General features: G+C 45.6%; 1 protein-coding gene across 1 annotated transcript in view; it reads left to right on the plus strand.

Annotated features, from left to right (window-relative positions):
• Positions 1–22181, plus strand: part of NT5DC1 (5'-nucleotidase domain containing 1) — a 287049-nt gene that overhangs the window by 238134 nt on the left and 26734 nt on the right. Inside the window, exon 9 of the mRNA XM_040431037.1 lies at positions 4659–4777. Coding sequence (XP_040286971.1) covers positions 4659–4777 — 119 coding nt within the window. The remainder of the gene's footprint in view (positions 1–4658; positions 4778–22181) is intronic.

The following is a 22181-nucleotide window of genomic DNA, read 5'->3' on the forward strand; positions in this document are numbered from 1 at the left end:
GCTCGCTCGTCCCCACTCCCTTCCTGGCTGGCCGGGTAGCGTGCTTTGGATACGGGTCTGGTATGGATTGTAGGGGGACCCCTACGCCGTTTTTTTCGGCGTAGGGGGGGCTCTCCTTACAACCCATAACAGACCTAAGGGCCCGGTATGCTCCTGAGGGCGGGACCCAGGCCGGATTTTTATTTAAAATCCGGCGGGGACTTCCCCCTCAGGATTCATAACAAACGCCGCACACGTGTAGAATTGGCGGGAATCCAAGTCGGATCTCCCGTCGCTTCTATGACGCGCTTGCTGGGATGTGCTGTCGCTATCCCAGTGAGTGCGAGATCTCGGCACCACATCGCCGAGTATCAGCGCGACGCTGTCGTGCTGAAAACACAATCTCACAAACACCTACTGTAGGTACTTATTTTGTAATGTCAGGACCAGTTTAAGCCCGATCTCTTTTTTACAAAGCTACAACCAGCCCTGTATCTCACATGGACACAGAGCTCCCCAAATTATTGTTTCAATTGCTCTGATAGATTTATTTCAGGCTGTCAGCACAGCGGTGTGTGTATTTTCTGCTGCAGATCAGGGAGTGTGTCCTATCTAAGGGGTGAATCTTTCTGCTGCAGGTCTTTCCCTGTATCTGCCATAGCTTCTAACAGTGGATACAGCAGGTGGCTTTCAGCTGGCTTAGTTTCCTAAAAACAACCAATCAGATTCCACCTTTAATTTTGGACAGCTCCTTTGGAAAATGAAAGGAGTCTGGGCAACTTAGGCCTCTTTCACACTTGCTTTGTCCGGATCCGTCGTGTACTCCACTTGCCGGAATTACACTCCGGATCCGGAAAAAACGCAAGTGTACTGAAAGCATTTGAAGACGGAACCGTCTTCCAAATGCGTTCAGTGTTACTATGGCACCCAGGACGCTATTAAAGTCCTGGTTGCCATAGTAGGAGCGGGGAGCGGGGGAGCGGTATACTTACAGTCCGTGCGGCTCCCAGGGCGCTCCAGAATGACGTCAGAGCGCCCCATGCGCATGGATGACATGATCCATGTGATCACATGATCCATGCGCTTGGGGCGCCCTGACGTCACTCTGGAGCGCCCGGGGAGCCGCACGGACGGTAAATATACTGCTCCCCCGCTCCCCGCTCCACTTTACCATGGCTGCCAGGACTTTAGCGTCCCGGCAGCCATGGTAACCACTCTGAAAAAGCTAAATGTCGGCTCCGGCAATGCGCCGAAACGACGTTTAGCTTAAGGCCGGATCCGGATCAATGCGTTTCAATGGGCATTAATTCCGGATCCGGCCTTGCGGCAAGTGTTCCGGATTTTTGGCCGGAGCAAAAAGCGCAGCATGCTGCGGTATTTTCTCCGGCCAAAAAACGTTCCGTTCCGGAATTGAAGACATCCTGATGCATCCTGAACGGATTTCTCTCCATTTAGAATGCATTAGGATAATCCTGATCAGGATTCTTACGGCATAGAGCCCCGACGACGGAACTCTATGCCGGAAGACAAGAACGCAGGTGTGAAAGAGCCCTAAGCCAGTTCTACTTTACACCAGTTTGATAAATGACCTCCTTACTCTTTAGCAGCCAACGGCAGTGTTGGCATCTTACCCTTCACTGTAGCTGTACCTAATTTGTACACATGACAAAGCAGCAAAAGTTCTGCTGTTCATAACACTCTCAGCATTCCACAGACAGCTGCAAGGGCAACCACCTAGCCTCCAGAGGGCGCTGAGAAGAGCCAACAGGAGACAAAGGGGGAGATTTATCAATCTGTGCCCAAAAATAATGCAAAATGTGGCAAAATGTACCCATATATTAGATTGCACCACATTTTTCACATACCAACATGAGTATTCGTTCCAGAAAGAAGGATTCACGCCAAAATAAAAATCTGCAGAGAAAATAGGGCGTGGATAATAAAGTGGCATTAGAGCTATCGCATTTCTGAACGTTTTAGGGCCCACTCTCATAGCGGGTTTAACAGCGTAATTTTGGAGCAGACTGCCACGGTGAAATTCCACTGAAAACCCCATCCACCGCCTTCTCCTAAGGGGCGGCTTATAGCTGTGCCAAGAAGGGACATGTCCGTTCTCATCAAGGATGCAGCTGTAGATTACGCTGTAAAACCCGCTGTGTGAACGGGCCCTTATCAGAGAAAAAGGTCCAAATATTGGCGATGTCGTGAACATATGTACCCCAGACAAGAGTAAACTTGTGAAAAGTCGCACGCTTGCCATATGACCATGTCCAAGCAGCTCTTTCTTATTTCCTGTGATGTTATGTAAATGAGCGTGTCGCAACAGGAGCAATAGGGCATACTGTATGGTGTAATGGGTCAGGAGAGTCCAAATTAAATAAAAAAAAGCACAGGGAAAATGTACATGAGGTAAGAAACTACATGAGTACAGTATATGCATTACAAACCATAGTAATCCAGGACACTTCCTTTAAGGTTCTTATAAGCATATTTCTTTAAGATTTATATTTAAAAAAAAGAAGGTGACATTGCTCATAGTGATGAATTATATTGAAACTGAATTTCTCATAAAAAAGGAAATGATGATGACTCTATTTTTCTATAGAATCGGGGTAAGTACAGCAGAATTGAAGATTTTTATTTATATCCATTTCATACATGTAGGCTCAGCAGTTTATATAAACCACATGTTTCTCTTGTATATGCCTGGTCATTTCATTTTGCTTGACATCCCAGCATTCAGTATTTTCACATGCCACTTTCTTATACTGTTTGGAATCATACTATACATATACAAAGAAACAAGTGATCCAGCATTTGACAGGATAAATTGCTGCTTGAAAGGATGTCCTGCCCCTAATTTATGATGGTTTGGGCATTTCATAATTGAAAACATTACATATCCCTTTTACTGAATAATAAATCCTTGGCAGCATCTTATTTGCCCACTCATACTTCCATATGTCCTTGCTAAATGGTTTGCTTTGGCCACCTTTTTCGAATCAACTCCAAGCCTACTGCTAGTACATTTGGCAGACATGTTGTCTGCTTCGAAGGCCACCCATTTTGGGATGACCTTGGATCTGTATAAATCTTTGGCTAGGTCTTAATGAACTACATTTGTTCCCAGAGTGGCACAGCGATTACAGATGTTTTTTCTCCCTTTGCCTTAACATGTCATTTCTTCCAGTGTCACATTGATCTTAATTAGACCCTTCTAAAAGCTCCCTCTGAAAAACTCTTCGTAGAATAGGTGTTTATGTACGTATATTACATGAGAATATGGTATATGGGATGTTACATACATTTATGTTAAAAAGGACAAGATACCTTTATGGAATAGCCAGAGAAATCATATTTGAAAGCTTTCAGAGCACAGATGTTCCTTCATCAGACAGATTTACAAATGAAAGAATTTATTTATACATAGGGTGATACATAGTTAGCAGAAACCAAAGCAATAAAACTGAGGTTTTTGGTAGAGATGCAAGGGCATTAGGAGATAAAACATGTCCAATATAGATGTCCAAATTGGGACACCTTGTACGCTGTATCATGTATCCTCCAAAATTCCTCCAAAAATGCTTTCTCATCTGCATCCTCCAATGTGGTATTGGAGGATGCAGATAAGAAAGCATTTTTGAAGGACTTTTGTAGGATTTTGTGGGAATGAATGATTTATATAAGTCAATTCCATCCAAATTGATGGGCTATAAGAACTGACATATCTGCCCTGACCACTGAGCCTCTGTGGTCACACTGCACTTGGAGAAATGTCACCGCTCAGGCCGGTGAAAGACTGCAGCAGTGCACGTGACCGCAGATGGGATGTCACACTTCTAGTCCATTGGGCGCCGGATGGAATGGGGATGGGAGCCTCTGCACTGGATCAGAGTATTGTTGAATAAGTGGGTGCACTCTTTTCTTTATGTTAAACACTTTCTCAGCCCCCAAGTAAAGTTGAAAGAGGACAACACCCTTCAAAGGGATTTTGTCATATGCAGCAGTGCCAACAAACCAATGGCAATGAAATTTAGGTTAAAGGCACATATAGAAAATAAAAATAAAATATGTTTAAATTGGTGTTGTAAACTTTATACAAATTATTGGTTCCATGCACAGAAGCCTCTCACGCCACCCTTGGTACACTAAAAATCCACCCCTTTAGCCGCCCATTCCTTCCCTCTTAATGTTGATTGATAGGGCCAGGCATACCTAGCCTTGCCACTTAATGCAAGTGCTGTGTGATTATGCATCGGCACAGCACAACCTGGAGTCCCTGCCAGACTCAAACAAGTCCACTGCACATGTGCTGATTTGTAATCGTATGGCACTTGCGTGACAAGACAGGGCCAGGCAAGTTGACATATCTAATGCTTGGCCTGTCAATGAACGTTCAGATGGAGGGGCTAGGTGGCTGAAGGAGTGGATCTTTCGTGCACCAAGGGAAGCGCACCGCCTTCAGTACATGGAACTACTAATTTTCTTAAAGTTTCAAAACCTCTTAATTCTTCACATTGGAGGAGGCAGCATTTTCTTTAGATGAGCTTAGCCTATGTGTCATCTATCTAATCTAGTTGGCCTGTATTTCTTCATATACTAGTTGCATGTAGGAGTTTTTATACTTTTAATAATGGATCTTCTTTTTTCTTAATTTGTTTTTTTTTTTGCTTTTGTAGACAATGATGTGGAAACTGACATGCTTCCTGCATTGGAGAAGGCTGGCTGGTACTCTCAGGGTAACTGGGTGCATTTATTGGAATTGTTGAAGAAAATGACTGAAAAACCTGAGCCAAAGGTAATATAATAATGAAAATAGTTTACTGTCACACATTTTCCAACTTAGATTTTCGTTACGTATTATAAACTTATAAAGATTAAAGGATGCCTCATGGTAGCGGGAATATGTTGATATTCTAGAACAAGGGATTGTACCTTGGGACTATACAACTACCCATACTTTGTTGCTGACCAATATATTCGTTGTGATGTAAGTGCAAATCAAAAGTCCTCAAACTAGTAATGGACAGACTTTGAGATCTTCATAATATATTACATTGTTATAGCGGTGCTCTGTGCCAGCCGCTGCTCCGCTATCCAGGGTGGGCACTGCTTCTGTTCCAGTAGCCTGGAAACACTGGCCCTCCTCTGCCCTCTAACAGTAGGTCCAGCCACCAGAATCCCATGTCTTGTCTTCTACCACAGGAAACGGCCTATGCTTGTTGGCTTTGCCTCTCCAGTCTGCCCTTAGGGCGAGCGCACGCCCTAATCTTCACCAGCCAATGGCTGGCAACCCTGGGGTACTTAAGCCACCTTCCCCTGTGGGAATATGCCTGAGCAATAGGTTAATATAGCCTGCTAGTTCTGCAAAGGTGTGCTTTTCTCTTTGTCTGTTCGTATGCCAACTTCTGCCCAATTCCTGATTCTATGCTGCCTGACTCGACCTCTGCCTGACCTGACCTCTACCATATTGACTACTTACTGCCTGTGCTGACCTTCGGACTGTTTCATGGATTCACACGTACTCTTGCTGCCCTGTGCTTTCAGTGCTACACACTGTTGACTCTTGACCCATGTGGGTCAGCAGACAACCACATGGACACTACTCCAGGAGGTAGCAGCCTGGTGTGTTCCCTACAGCAAAGTCCAGATCCCTGTCTAGGGGTTAAATGGTGAAAGCCAGGGGACCATCAGGATAATGCCCTTAAGTTTAGCCCTAAGTGAAATCCATAGGTTGGTACACCAGTTCCACACCCGCTGTTGTAATATACATCATACTGTACCTATCATTAAAAAATTTGTTTCCTCTCTTCTGCAATTTCTCTCTCATAACTGCTGAGTGGGTGGCCCTTCCTAGAGTAGAGCTAGAGATGTGAGCTGTGTGCACTGAACAAACAGATGTCTCTCCCTTTCACTCTCACATGAGTCACAACCCACAGTTTAAGGGTACATTCACACAACAGTGAAAAATAAAGATTTTCTTTAAAAATTGCCCCCTTGCAGGGGCAGATTAAGTGTATCATAGGCCCAGGGCTGTTTACCCATTTGGGGCTCCCTCCCTCCGACCATCCCACTTTCATGTTCTGCCCCATGTTTATTTTTTTCTTGTAGATATTAAAGAAAATGATACCTCATATAAAGTATAACATCCCCAGCCCCTCATACTATATAACACCCCACAGTATGCAGTATATAGTCTAACACACCACAGTATATAGTATATAACATCCCACAATATATAGTATAACACCACCACAGTATACATTATATATTATAAACCCCCCATTATACAGTGTGTAGTATAACACCCCACAGCACACAGAGTATATGGCTCCTCTGCCAGTTCTCTGAGGCCAAAACTGCTTTCCGTCACTTCACATACACACTTACTGTAGCCAGCAGCTCCCTGCCAGCCAATCAGATTGGATTACTGAGAGACACTCCTCCTCACTCTGAAGCCTAATGCAGGCATGCAGTGTGAAGCACTGCCCCTTCGTCTTCCTGTCTTCTTAGCCGGAGACAGACAAGCCATAGAAACTGTCTTTTAAGAGATCAGTGGAAAGAGACAGAGGACATTAAAGGGAACCTGTCACCTGGATTTTAGGTATTGAGCTGAGGACATGGGCTGCTAGATCGCCGCTAGCACATCCGCAATATCCATTCCCCATAGCTCATTGTGCTTTTATTGTGTCAAAAAAATATTTTATATATATGTAAATAAGGCTACTAATTTTTCCGGAGCCCATCCACGCCCACTGTGAAGGAGCCCAGCACCGCCCCGCATACTCCGAATCTCCTCCTTGCTCGCTGACGTTACAAAGCTAGAGTGCCGTAATCTCGCGATGCGCAAGCTAGCGCATGCGCAGTGTCGGCATAGTGTTCCTTGCCTGTGCTGGCATCAGCCTCAGGGAACGAACTGTGCATGCGTTAGCTCGCATATCGCGAGATTATGGCGCTCTAGCTTTGTGACGTCGGGGAGCAAGGAGGAGATTCGGAGGGTGCTGGGCTTCTTCACAGTGGGCGTGGCTGGGCTCAGAGTCAGATCTCTCAAGCATGGAGGAGACAGGACTCATCTAAGGTTAATTTACATATCTATAAAATCGTTTTTTTGACACAATAAAAGCACAAAGAGCTATGGGGACTGGGTATTGCGGATGTGCTAGCGGCAATCTAGCAGCCCATGTCCTCAGCTCTATACCCAAAATCCAGGTAACAGGTTCCCTTTAATAAAAGCTGTTATTATAAGGTAATTACAGATCTTTTGACAGTTATTGACAGACTAACTCAGGTATACATGCCTAGCTCTAATAAACTAGCAAATAAAAAAAATATAACAGTTACCCTTTAAAAATTGTAGTTCTTTTAAAAGTATCTTAATTGAAGTTGTCTCTTTATGGCTGGTGACACGTTTCAGGGCCGGAGCGGCCTGGTCGTACCGCTGCTTATCCTGCATCCTTTCTCTTCTAATAATGGCTAAATTGTTGTGTCCAATTGCTGTATTTTTATAGCGCTACAATACAGTACTGAAATCCTTGTGCACGCATAGTTTCACATGTCTTCCCTGCATAGAACTTCTGTTGGCAATAGCACCTCTACAGCAGTCCAAGCAGTGGAGGTTGGAATTATAGATATTGCGGGAATTCCCAACAAACACATCCAGCTAAACCTTTTCTGCAGCTTCTAATGCTGTTTTTCAAACAGGTGACACTGCAGCAATTACTGTACTGCCTCCAATCTGACATAGGATCTTCGTTAGAACTAGAAATGAGTGAATTTCTCAAAAATCGATCTGAATTTATTTGTGGTGAATCATGATAAAAAAAACTGCTATTTCCTGGCCGCAGAGAGCCTTTATAGTGGTGTAGAACATTGTGACTTGCAGTAACACGCATAGGGAGTCTGCTGTGGTAGTGAAACAATACTGTGAGTCAGTATGACAGGCTTCGCTCTTAGAATCACTGCACACTTCACTTATTTGGGCAGTTACAGGGCTAAAACTGACTAACTCAAATGTGAACTCAGCCTTAAAGGTCAATATTAGTGCCAGGTATAAAGACCCGTGCAGAGGCCCAAGATCCTACTATAGCATGAAAGAGCGCACTCCTTTTACACCAATTCACTGATTCCACATAGATTTCTACAGAACCTGTTATATTAAACACTTATACAAGTAAAGCCCCGCCGACAGAGGTTAGTGGGTGTCAGCAGTAAGTTTGTGTTGACATCACTAATTATTTTGCCCTTCCTCTGATCCGTCAGAACAATGACCCCCAAAAAACGGATCCTGTCTGTGGAGCATCCGCCTTTACTCGGTCAGCATTTGTTCAGTAATACATCAGTATTGCTAAAGCCCCAAAAAACAGCAGTGGATCCAAAACAGAGATGACACGTGAATGTATTATTTGCATGTCTTCTGTGTTTTGTACCCACTCCTGCTTTTGGCTACCAAATCATAAGCCAATTCTGATGCAAAATAGGGACCATGTCATGCAGGCCTTACAGCTGTTACATAGACAGGATCCATTGTGCATCTTATTTTTCCTTCCTTCTGACAGATCAGAAGAAGGGTCAAATAAATGATGATGTCAGCCAGACCGAAAGGCAAAATAGTGGCCCAGTCATAAAGTGGGGAGGGTGGGAACAGCATGAGAAGTCCACAGAGTGGCTCTATGACATAGAGGTGAGGTGGAAGCAGCATTAGGAGGAGGCCACAGAGTGGCACAATGACAGTGTGGAGGTGGCAGCATCATCAGGAGGCCACAGAGTGGCACAATGACAGAGTGTGGAGGTGGCAGCATCAGGAGGAGGCCACAGGGTGGCACAATGACAGTGTGGAGGTGGCAGCAGCATGAGGAGACAACAGAGTGGCACAATGACAAAGTGTGGAGGTGGCAACAGCATCATCAGGAGGCCACAAAGTGGCACAATGACAGAGTGTGGAGGTGGCAGCAGCATCAGGAGACCACAGAGTCGCAAGGTGACATAGTGTTGAGGTAGCAGCATCAGGAGACCACAGAGTGGCAAGGTGACATAGTGTGGTGGTTGCAGCAGCATCAGGAGACCACAGAGTGGCAAGGAGACATAGTGTGGAGGTGGCATCAGCATCAGGAGACCACAGAGTCGCAAGGTGACATAGTGTTGAGGTAGCAGCATCAGGAGACCACAGAGTGGCAAGGTGACATAGTGTGGAGGTGGCAGCAGCATCAGGAGCCCACAGAGTGGCAAGGTGACATACTGTGGAGCTGGCAGCATCAGGAGACCACAGAGTGATCTCATGACAGAGTAGGGAGGTGGGTGGCAATACCAGTAAAAGCTGAATATGGTGGGTGAAAGAAGGAGGACTTGGCATCAGATGTGTGGCATCAGGCGGATGGCAGCATCAAAATAGTAGCTGAGGCAGGTAGCCAGAAGAGACCAGTCTGATGCATCAGGCATTGATGGGTGTATATCCTGGCTGATCCACTCCAGATTCATCTTGACAAAGGTCAGTCTCTTTTCCAGGGCAAACTCTGCCAGTTGTGGCCACAAATCCAGTTTGGCTGCCCAGTAGTCCAGTGGATCTTCAATGTGGGGTGGCAGGGTGCTGTCCAATTATGCCACAATCTGCTGGTTCAGATCTTGCTCCAGGTCTAGCTGCTGCTGCTGGTCAGTAGTTTCTTCACTAGACGGGTGAAGAAAGCTGCTCATCAACGACTCTAGACTCAAGTTGCTGCTGATGGAGCTGGAACAGCAGCTATGGCAGGGGAACGGTAGCGCAGAGGGCCCCCCGGTCAGACCTGCGAGAGGATGGATAATGGTGCAGATAGGCAGCGGCCAACTGACTACATAGGATATCTCTATAGTAGTTCAGTTTGTCCTCCCTCTCAAAAAAAAGGGCCCCATTTTGGACTCGTAACAAAGGTCCAACAAGATGGAGAGCCAGAAGTCATATCTCTGCCGAATGCTGACAATTCGGCTGTCACTACGCGACTCCCTGCCTCTATCTCCACTGCATTCTGCCATGGTGTGTCTGGGTCCTCTACCTCGTCTTCATCGCCCTGTAGCTCCTCTGACTGTTCCTGCTTCTCCTCTACTGTCACCTGTGTATAAAAACCACCCATTTCACTACACATTGCTTGTGCTCCAATGTCCTCCTCCTCCTCTAGTTCAGCACCCACAGGGCCGTGAGATCTAGGCCACACGTCTCCAGTCCCCTGACCAGCCAGATTTACCAGCATCTGTTGCAGGACATGAAACAGTGGAATGAGGCAGTCATCCCGTAGTCCTGGCGACTGACAAATAACGTGGCATCCTCAAAGGGCCTGAGAAAACGGCAGGTATCTAGCATGAGCTACCACTGGCTGACATCAAAGTTACACAGGGGAGTACTCCTGTCCGCTTGGATCATCAAGAAATCGTTTATGGCCTTTCTCTGTAAGTATAGTTGGTCCAACATATGGAGGGTGGAATTCCAACGGGTGGAAACGTTGCATATCAGCCTATGTTGGGGGATGCCGTTCTGCTGCTGCAGCTCAAAGAGGGTGTGCTTTGCAGTGTACGAGTCGTTGAAGTGAATGCAAAGTTTCCTGGCCATTTTTAGGATGTCTTGCAAATGGGTGGAAGATTTCAGGAACCGCTTGACAACCAGATTGAACCCGTGTGCCATGCAGGGCGCATGGCTCAGCCCTCCTTGATGCAGTGCCGACACCATGTTCTTCCCATTGTCGGTCACCATGGTTCCAATTTTGAGTTGTCACGGAGAAAGCCATGACTCGATTTCTTGATGAAGGACACGGAGCAGTTCCTCCAATGTGTGACTCCGTTCGCCCAGGCAAACGAGTTGAAGAACAGCGTGAAAATCCGTGGAGGATGAGGAGGCAGCGGCGGACATTGTCGCAGGACCAACGGCGTGAGAACATGGAGGCAGAAGCGGCGTCACCTGGCCAAGTTGCTGGTATGGCTGTGCAGGAACCACATTCACCCAGTGGGCCGTAAAGGACATGTGTTGTCCTTGACCGTAGTTACAGCTCCACACGTCGGCGCTGCCGTGCACTTTGGCAGACACCGACAGGCTCAAAGACTGGCCCACCTTCTGTTCTACATACATGTGCAGGGCTGGTACTGCCTTTTTGGCAAAGAAATGACGGCTTGGGACTCTCGACCTCGGCTCAGCACAAGCCATCAGTTCTCTTAAAGGTGCAGAGTCCACCACTTGGAAAGGGAGGGACTGCAGCACCCGCAACTTGGCCAGGAGCAAATTCAGCGTCTTTGTTGGATGAGGGCGCGCATACTGTTGTCTCTTGGCAATCGCTTCGGTAATCGATTGCTGATAGAATGACTGACGAGGAGTAGGTGGAGGAGCAGGAGCATCAGGACCAGCAGATGATGGGAAGGACAGACAGCTCCCTTTGGCTGAGGTGGTGGAGCATGAAATCGGGTGCATACCACTGGGTGATGCAGCGGTTGCTGCGGCAGGCTGGACCACCACATCAGAGCCACGGTTCTCCCAGGCCACTTTATGGTGATGCTGCATATGTTGACGCAGTGCTGTGGTGTCAACATTGGAACCCTGGCCACACTTCACCTTCTGCCCACAGATTCTACAAATGGCCATGTTCACCTTCTCCGGTGGCTTAACAAAAAACTGCCACACCGCTGAGTAGGTGATTTTACCCCCAACACTCCGCACTGACTGACTGCTACCTCCGCTGCTTCCGTGAATTCCTGCACCACTTTTCAGGCAGGTAGGCTCTTGCAAAGCAGGTGGTCTTGTCCGGGCATGTTTGGCTCCCAACCTCCGACTGCTGCCACCCTGCTGACTCCCGGCCATGATAGCAACTTGCTGGCTCTGCCTCTGCTTCACAGGCAAGCTGCCACCCTCTTCTCCCGATGATGATGCAGCCCCTATTTCACCCGACTCTCGAGTGCAATCAGCTACATCATCATCGTCGAGTACTGTCTGCACGTCACTGATGTCCTCCTCAGCGGTCTCGCAACACCAGCTCCCACGCCACTCTCCTCAACACTTCTTGCCCACCTACCGGAGGAAGCTGCGGATGTCTCGTCCACAACTTGGCTGGCCATTAGCTGCTGACTGTCCTGTAGTAGCTCGTCCTCGCTGTATAGTGGAGCTGAGCCCACACCTTATAATACTTGGCTGAGGGAACAGAAAAAGACAGAGGCAGGTTTCGTGTCCTACCTCCTCTAAGGGCGTTGTCTAAGTGAACCCCTCGATTCTTCACAGTACCCCTGATGGTGGGAATAGACTTTACCTAGGGGAACACCAGGTCTCTACCTCTTGAGGAGGAAAGGCACACAAGGCAGCTGGTCTAAGCGGACCAGGAGGTACCAGGGAACGGTACCAGATGTACAGGCGTAGTCAGGCAGGCGGAATCGTTACCAGGAGCAACAGTGCAGGACCAAAGGTTGAGGCAGAGGCTTAGTCAGACAGGCAAAAGGTCAGGGCAGGCAGCACAGGTACAGGTCAGGCAATCCGGATCACAACACGAGAGTCAAGGCAAGCAGGAAGGGATCAGACGGGTAGCAAAATCCAGGAACACAAGTATAAGTCAGGAATACAGGAACACAAGTGAATATCAGGAACCTTAGCAGAGCACAAGGACCTTGACACTGAGGCATCTAGGAAGGCGGCTGTGCCACTTATATATCTGCAGGAAGGCTAGGATTGGTCAGCGAGGTCACATGACCTAACCCATAAAGCCCAGGAAATGACGCGTGCCGGCCCTTAAGGAAGTGCTGCAAGAAACAAGCAGCAAGCATGCTGTCGCCAAGACTGAGAGGAAACTGTGGAGCGGATCCGAAAACAACAGCACCTACACAGACAGAGCCCAAGACTTCAGCGGTGAATGGGTAGCACTGGCCACAGATCACCGCTGAGCACAGCTGACCGCTGTGGTAAGCAGGGGAACAGCGGCGCACAGCAGCTGCTGTTACAACGGCTAATAATATATATTTTTTTGCCACTAATACACGCCACAAAAGGCTTTAGAGCATATAACTGCACCGCTGAACGGCAAATAATATATATTTTTTTTACCACTAATACACGCCAAAAAGGGCTGTAATTTTCTCACTTTACCACACAACGGCAAATACTTTTATTTGTGCAACTAATACATGCCAAAAAAGGCTTTAGAACATATAACTGCACCGCTCAACGGCAAATAGGCCCTTACTTTTTTCCACTTATACACTCCACAGAAGGCTTTTGAACATATAACTGCACCGCTGAAAGGCAAATAATATATATTTTTTTGCCACTAATACAGGCCAAAAAGGGCTTTAGAACATATAACTGCACAGCTAAACGCCAAACAGGCCCTTATTTTTTTCCACTTATACACGCCAAAAAGGGCTTTAGAACATATAACTGCACCGCTGAACAGCAAATAATATATATTTTTTTGCCACTAATACACGCCCAAAAGGGCTGTAATTTTCTCAATTCACCACACAACGGCTAATAAGTCCTTTTTTTCACACTAATACAAACCAAAACATGCTATAGAACATATAACCGCACAAGGGCAAATAAGATGTAAAAATATTTCCTTGTAATAAACCCTGTTAATTGCTGTATCAAACAGCACTTGCACCCCAATAACAAGAACTGTCTGCTGGAATTACATTGCTGTATAATGGCAATTTGGATCCGCAGTCAGTGCAGCAAGGTGTAATAGGATTGTTCCTATTACCCAGGCTGTAAACTCCTCTACTGAACCCTGTTCTGCTTCAATACTGTGGAATGATTCCTCCCTATCCTTTCCCTGAACTTCTATACAGCAAAATAAAAGTTTTAAAGTCTTTTCTACTACTTTCCCTAGCACCTGCTGACGTCTCTCCCTGCACTAAATACACTGGAAAATGGCTGAATCCAAGATGGCTGAGGCTATTTTTAGGGATTTGACATCACAGGGCTGGCTGGTTGCTGATTGGCTGCATGCATGGCATTGTGACTGCTTCCTCTTTTCCAGAGTTCCTTGATCCATGTCCTAACACGTGCAGCAGCTATTTTAGGAAAAAATTTGATTTGTTACTACAAAGCGTGAGGAAATTCGGATTTGGTGCAAATCATTTTCCTGAAATTCGGATAGAATTCCACTTTGTCAACTTCGATTCACTCATCTCTAGTTAGAACCTAATAAATGTAAAGTATGGCATTAGACTACCTAAGACCACTGAAACATTGTAAAAAAGTAGATATCAGAGGCCCTCTCAGACCCTAATGAGTTTCGTATCATAGTTTCCTCTGGATTCTCTGAGCAGGACTCTGATGCCTGACTTTTGTTTAGAACTGGTATTTGTTTTCTGTGCATATATTTATAGTGGATGTTTGATTGAGTGCATACAAATAATGGCATATGTAATACAATTTACTAACAATTTACTAACTTAATACTGGTGAGTATAGGTTTCTGTTCTCATACTGTATTTTCCGCACCATAAGACACAATGAAATATATGTATTTTCGTTATTATTTATTACTTCATACCTCAGATCAAACCCCAAATCTTCATCATACCTCAAATCAGACTCCTAATCTTCATCAAATCTCATATCAGACAAGAAAATAAATAAAAGAATGTACCTCTCCTGCTCCAGACGGCGTCACCACATTGGAGATCCAGCACGCTCTTCCTGAGTGCTGCACTGTGGCATGATGTTGCACAGTGTTAGGTCGTAGTGTGCGCTTATGCATACTACATCATGACGCTGTACGCTGGACCATTGCTATGATGATTGAGGCAAATAACACGATGTTCACCACTCCCCAGTCCTACTGTACTAATGAGCACTTGCATAATGGAAGTGCTCATTAGTATTCACATTATAAGATGCACTGCCATTTTCCCCCCACTTTTTGGGGAAAGAAAGTGTTGGGGTCATTTATCAATCTGGTGTAAAGTAGAACTTGCTTAATTGGCCATAACAACCAATCAGATTCCACCTTTAATTTTCCGAAGGAGCTGTCAAAAATGAAAGGTGGAATCTGATTGGTTGCTATGGACATCTAAGCCAGTTATACTTTACACCAGTTTGATAAATGACCCTAATGTGTCTTCAAGTGTAGCAAATATGGTATATATAAGATCCAAATGGATATATAGGTGTTGTGTGTATGTTTTAAGGCTGGAATATAGGATATGTTATATACTATGTTATAATTGGGTGTTGATTTTACCTGATAAGACTGACAGTGCCTGAACCATTGAACTCTTCACTGTGTTCCTAGTTATTTATCAAGTAGAACCAACCTGTAACATGTTCGTCTTCAGATTTTACCTTCAAATAATATCCATTGTATTGCACTGCTTGCTTACAAATGGCTAAACAAACAGGATGATCAATTTGAACAAGTTTAGACATTTATGGTATAACTTCAGGATATGTCATAGGGGTACAAGTAAAAAATTAAATGGTAGAATTATGTACAAAGAGCATACATTAAGGAAACTGTAAGATGATATGAGGTGTGTTAGAACCTAGCGACCTAAATGTAATGTCCAAGTGTCATCTATTACTGCATCTCAGATTCTTAAAGGGAATGTGTCGAGAGCTCTGTGGAATAATATAACTACAGATCTCTCTACTTATGGCAAAATGTGGCCATACACTTACTGTAAGTGCTGAATACTGCAGCCCCGCTCCTCTCGCTATTCCAGTGCTAATCAGAGACGCATTGGGAATAGAGGGGAGGACTGCTACCAATGGTTAGTGCTGGAAGCATGACATATTTCCCTAACGCCTCCACCGACACTGGCAGGATCTTGATCCCGCCTCCCAGGGACAGGAAACAACAGCGGAAGCCCCCCCCCCCCCGCCAAAAAAAAAGAAACCTCCTCCTATATACTCTAGTTGTTGTTTCCTGTCCCTCAGGACGGGTGGAAGCTTTTCCAGTGCACTGGCTAAAGATTTGACGCTCAGCCTAGGATCCTTCCCCTTCTTGGGAGGGCTGAGCAGGGGACAGAGGTCCAGGTGGAGCATTGCTCTCCTTCTCTGTCCCTTGATGTAAGTCCCGCATTGGGCATCCCGGGCTGTTCCTACCTATGGTAGAGGGGATCGACGCCTCGCGCATCCTGGCAGTGGGAATCCTCGTTGGGCCGGAGGTTCTTGATGTACGCCGCATTACCCTTCCTCTGCAGTACGGGTTACTCTTCCGGCGGCGGCTGATGTCATTATGCATGCGGGCCAGCCAGGGGAGTGGCCTAGAGGAAGTGTGGCGTGCTCCCGGAGATGGTGTGGGGGCGGAGCTAAAAGAAAAGCGGGATGCAGAATTTTTAAATGCCTCTGCGATCCCATGAGCTTGCGGTTGCTGAGAAAAGAGCAAGATGTCCTCTGCTGATACTGACGCCCCTTGCAGAGCTGCTGATCCCAGTAAGACCCTCAGCCTGGTAAGAGACCTCCTCCATTTTAGTTATGGGGTTGATGGATGGGATTATTCTTCACCACCCAAGTGCTGTGTTGGTGGCTCCCCTTGGGTCCACTTTCTAACCTTGTACAAGACTCCCTAGGTAAAAGAGGCTGGCCCTGCAAGGTCCATGGATGGTGAATCTTCAAAAAATAAATGTGTCATGTGCAGGTAGAACCTCCCCCCTGCTTGTAAAAAGCCGCTATGCCCGCGCTGCACGGAAAACCTTAGAACCCTTATTAGGGATGAGGTTAATTCGGCAATAGATCAACGTATGGAACCCTCCTCTCCCCATCCATATACTTCAAAGTCTGTGGATCTGTCCTTGGACATAGGTGATTTTGATGAAGGAGAACTTTTTACTGGGGACTCTGATTCCTCTAAAGACGGCTCCGGTCGTCCGTTATGTGAGGGAGGGACTGCAGCACCCGCAACTTGGCCAGGAGCAAATTCAGCGTCTTTGTTGGATGAGGGCGCGCATACTGTTGTCTCTTGGCAATCGCTTCGGTAATCGATTGCTGATAGAATGACTGACGAGGAGTAGGTGGAGGAGCAGGAGCATCAGGACCAGCAGATGATGGGAAGGACAGACAGCTCCCTTTGGCTGAGGTGGTGGAGCATGAAATCGGGTGCATACCACTGGGTGATGCAGCGGTTGCTGCGGCAGGCTGGACCACCACATCAGAGCCACGGTTCTCCCAGGCCACTTTATGGTGATGAGGATACAAATTTTTTGTTATAAACTATAAGGGCTACTATGAAATAAGAAGATGTTAAGGAACCCTTATCAATCCCGGACTAGATGTTTCAAGGATTTGGGGAAAAACAAAGATGGGTGTTCCCTATTCATGATAATATTAGGGATATTATATCTAGGGAATGGAAGGACCATGAAAAAAGACCCGTTATTTCAAAAGCCTTCAAATGTAAATATCCATTTGCAGATGCAGATTGTGAAGCATAGGGAAAAAAAACTAAAATTTATGCCCCGGTGGCTAGAATTTCCAAAAAATCTTCCCTCCCCTTTGAATACATGGGGTTACTGAAGGACCCCATGTATAAAAAATGTGAAGGGCTCCTCAAAAAATCTTGGGAGACGGGGGCGGCTATGTTTAGACTGGCTATTGCGGCGACCTGCACAGCTAGGTCCCTGTCTGTATGGATTAACCAAATGGAAAACCACTTAGCAGCCGGTACCCCCCGGGAAGAAATTATCTCCTCTCTCCCAGTTTTGAAGCAGACTTCAAGTTTTCTGGCAGATGCCTCAGTAGATCTGGTGAGGCTCTCGGCCAGGTCTACTGCTCTTTCAAACGCTACCCGTAGAGCCATCTGGTTAAGGTCCTGGTCGAGTGATGCAGGCTCAAAGAGTCGCCTCTGCCCTATTCCCTGTGAGGGGGATAGGCTCTTTGGGTCCGCATTAGACAATATTTTAGCTAAAGCCTCAGACAAAAAGAAGGGGTTTCCATTTGAATCCCGGTTTTTACATAAAAGAAAAAAAAAAATTCCCAAGCCAGGTTTAAACAAAATCAGAACAAAAAACAGTCATCAGGTTGATGACAATTCTCCAGAGGCCGGGGGAAGGGATTTTTATTCAATTACAATTCCAAGAAGTCCCAATGACGCCAGAAGTCCGGTAGGGGGCAGGCTTTCAACATTTTGCCAAGCTTGGGAGTCTATAGGAACCTCCCCCCGGGTCTTAGAACTAATAAGATCAGGTCACAAATTATATTTACATTCACTTCCAGAGAGGGGCGCCATAAGATTCCTTACAAACAAGATTTTTTCAGATCCTGTCAAACAGGAAGCTCTAGAATCGGAGGTCTCTTCCCTTTTAAAAAAAAATCCGTCATTACAAAGGTTCCGATAGACCAGCGGCGTCAGGGGGTCTACTCTCTTTTGTTCCTGATAAAAAAGCCAATTGGGAAGTTCAGGACAATCTTCAATCTGAAATACCTAAATCAGTATGTAATTTACAGAAAATTCTAATGAAATCTATAAGGTCCGCAGTACTGTAAATCTCCTTTTTCAGGATTTTTCATGGTAACAATCGACCTGGCAGATGCCTATTATCATGTTCCTATCCACAGCGAAAGTCAAAACTTTCTCAGATTCGCTGTCTAAAAGGAGAGCTCGGTCACTTCCAGTATCAGGCTTTACCATTCGGCCTCTCCAATGTGCCACGTCTTTTCACAAAGATCATGGCAGATGTGGTAGGATACTTGCATCTGAAATGAATAATTGTGGTCCCCTATCTAGATGACCTTCTGATCGCCGCAGATTCCTATTTTTGTCTTATCGACTATCTCAGAATTGTGAAAGAAACCCTTGGTTCCTTAGGATGGACCATCAACCAGGAAAAGTCAAAACTAATCCCAAGCCAGCAGAGGTTATTTCTGGGAGTACATCTGGACACCGAGCATCTATATTCCTTTTTGCCCCAAGAAAAACAGATCAACCTGGTAACTTAGGTAAAAATCTCCTGTTCGAAAAGGACAGCATAGATAAGAGACATCATGCGCTTGCTGGGACTTTTAACGTCAACAATACTCTCTGTGAATTAGGCTCAAGCCCACACCAGGATCCTGCAGTGTTTCCTTCTTTCATCTTGGGACAAGACACAGAGTTCCTTGGAAATTAAAATAAAGGTCCCTCACCAAGTGAAAAAATCACTAAGCTGGTGGACGGTGGAGAGACATCTACAAACAGGAGTGCAGTGGCGGCCAAAGGACCAGATTACAGTGACCACCGTCGCAAGCAGCAAGGGTTGGGTTGCCCATGCTCTGCAAGAACTGGTACAGGGGATATGGAGTCTCCAGATGTCTTCAGCATCCTCAAATCTGAGTGAATTGACAGCTGTCTTCCGAGCCTTCCTAAATCTGAAACCAACTATCTAACACCACCATGTCAAGGTTCTTTCAGACAACGCGACGACCGTGGCATACCTAAATCATCAAGGGGGGATGAGGAGCAAGTCCTTGGCGGCTGTCTCAAGGATGATATTCATGTGGGGAGAGGAGAACCTAAAGTACATCTCGGCGGTTCATTTAAAAGGAGAAGAAAATACCTTAGCGGATTTTCTCAGCAGACAGTCTCTCAGAGAAGGAGAATGGTCATTGAATCCGGACATATTTAATCAAATCTCACAGATGTGGGGGCTTCCAGTCTGGGATCTCTTCACGTCAAGGCAGAACAGGAAGGTAGAAAATTTCTATTCCATCTGCCCCCGGGAGAATCTAAATCAAATAGATGCTCTCTCGGTCCATGGTCCAAGGGTCTCCTTTACGCATTTCCACCTTTCTCTCTAATCTCAAGGGTTCTGATGAAGATACGAGAAGAAGAGGCACAGGTCAAAGTGATTGCCCCGTTTTGGCCGAGGAGGTCTTCGTTTCCCCTACGTCCAAAGCTCTCGCCAGGGGAACCCTGCATTCTGCCTCAGGTTCCAGACCTCCTGGAATGGTCCTGCCCTTCATCCCAACGTGCAGCAGCTACATTTAGTGGCCTGGAAGTTGAATGGGGCTTGTCAAAAAAGAAAGAGTTTTCTGAGGCTGTTATATCTACCCTACTAGTAGAAAGCAGATTACTTTGAAGATCTATCTGCGGACCTGGAATGCCTTTTTGTTATTTGCAGGTGACCGTTGGGATCCTCAGAGTAGTTTGGATGTAGGCCTGATTTTCTTGCAATCAGGATTTGATAAGGGGCTTAGAACCAGTACCTTAAAAGTTCAGGTTTCGGCTCTTAGTGCCTTTCTGGATATCAAAGTGGCCGAGATTCCCCTAGTTGGTAGATTCCTAAAAGGTACAAACAGGTTACGTCCTTCTTTTTTTATGAAAGTCCCCCCTTGGGATCTAAACTTGGTCCTTTCTGCTCTTATGTCCTTGCTCTTTGAGCCTCTTTCAGATTTATCCCTAAGAATGTAGACTCTAAAAACCACCTTTCTTATTGCTATAACTATGGCCAGGAGGGTGGGGGAGATCCAGGCCTTCTCCTGTAAACAACTATCCCTCACTGTTTTGGATGATAGGGTTATTCTTAGACACTCCCCTGCTTTTCTGCCAAAAGTTTTTTCTAAGTTTCACTGCCAGCAGGAAATTGTATTACCATCCTTTTGTGCATCCCCATCTTCAGATCAGGAAAAAATGTTCTTCTAGCATACCTTAGGGCCACAAATTCCTTTAGGAAGTCAGACCATCTACTTGTCCAATTTTAGAGAAAAACAGGGGTCTTGGAGCTTCAAAAGCTTCTATAGCCCGTTGGATAAAAATGACCATCATCCTTTGTTATAAAGAAAAGAAAGTCTTTCCTCCCTTGGGGTTGAAGGCCCATTCCATGACCTTCTTCAGGCATTATAAACTTGATGTTATGTCTAACCAGGATCTTCCGTTTGGACGTAAAGTCCTTTTTTCGGCTGTGGTCCCTCCCTAAGCAATGTCTTCCCTGAAAATCTCCTACCGGTGCCGGTGTGGAGGCGTTAGGGAAAGATGACAATTACTCTTACCGGTAATTTGATTTTCCAGTAGCCTCCACAACGGCACTGAGGTCCGTCCTCCCCCCCCCAAAATAAAAAATGTAAAAAAAATTAGTGTGGTCTATATTCATATATGCATATATTGCACATATTTTGTGGTTGTTAAAAAGAAAATTCACTGTGTGTTTATAAGATGCTCTGCTGTTATGAATTATTTCCGGTTCTCTGTTATTAACTGGAGTATGTAGGAGGAGGTGTCTTTTTATTTAGGCTACCGCTGTTGTTCCAGTCCCTGGGAGGCGGGATCAAGCTCCTACCAGTGCCGTTGTGGAGGCTACGGGAAATTAAATTACCTGTCATCTTTTTAGTAAGCTCTAGTGCCGATATCGGGAGGGAAAACTGGTAAAAGGAGGTAACAGCTGGGGAAAGAGAGGCAGGCTGAGAAGACTGCCTCTTCATCACACAGTTATTCAGCATTCAGTAGAGCACTGAAGTAGGATTCTCCTTAGCAGTTCACAGCTAGAGGGTTGCTAATTGGAGACTTAACATACAGTTTTCTAATATATATTAACATATTTCATGAATAAAGTGTATTACAACAACGCTCTCGCTGTCCCTACATGTAAAAAAATTAAATGACTGTTACACTTTGAGAGTAATTAGGTAATTTTTGCAATATACTTTACTTATTTACTTTACTTTTTCATGGTAAAACTGCCCCTGAAGTTGCCTTTTGACAAAGAGTTGTAATGGAAAACCCATCTTCACAGTTCAGAACAGCACAATTAGTGAACAGTGAAGATGCTTACTGCTGCTGCCATCACTGCCTCCCTAATGAGATTTACGCCCCAATAGTGGTATAAAAAAGTTGCAGATTTTGTCACATGCTGTATTTGTGGCAAAATCAGCAATTTTTAAACCTTCACACCATTTTTCAGAAGTGGCGAGAAACGAGTGTGGTGAGGGCTGGGAGGGGAAGTCGCAGCAGGTCTGCCACTTTTATCTTTATTTACACCAGTTTTCTTGGTAGCTTGAAGGCTACTGTAGATTTTAGACTGTTGCATGGCCAGAGGAAGGATGCACCAAATCAGCATGTGCCTCTGCATCAAGAAAATGCTGGTTTAATAAATGTTCCTCTAGATGTATATTGCCCTGTCTGGCCAACAGTGTACGTGTGATCTTTACGCCTGGTGCGCTAACTAGCTGCCAGAAGATGCAGGAGATCCCCTCCCGTTCTCCAGCATCTCTCTATAGCTCATTAGCTATTCAACAAACCGGGGATACAGATGATACATACAAGGTCACTCACTGGTGATAGTAATGAATT

This window comes from Bufo bufo, chromosome 4, assembly GCF_905171765.1.
Source record: "Bufo bufo chromosome 4, aBufBuf1.1, whole genome shotgun sequence".
NCBI lineage: Eukaryota > Metazoa > Chordata > Amphibia > Anura > Bufonidae > Bufo > Bufo bufo.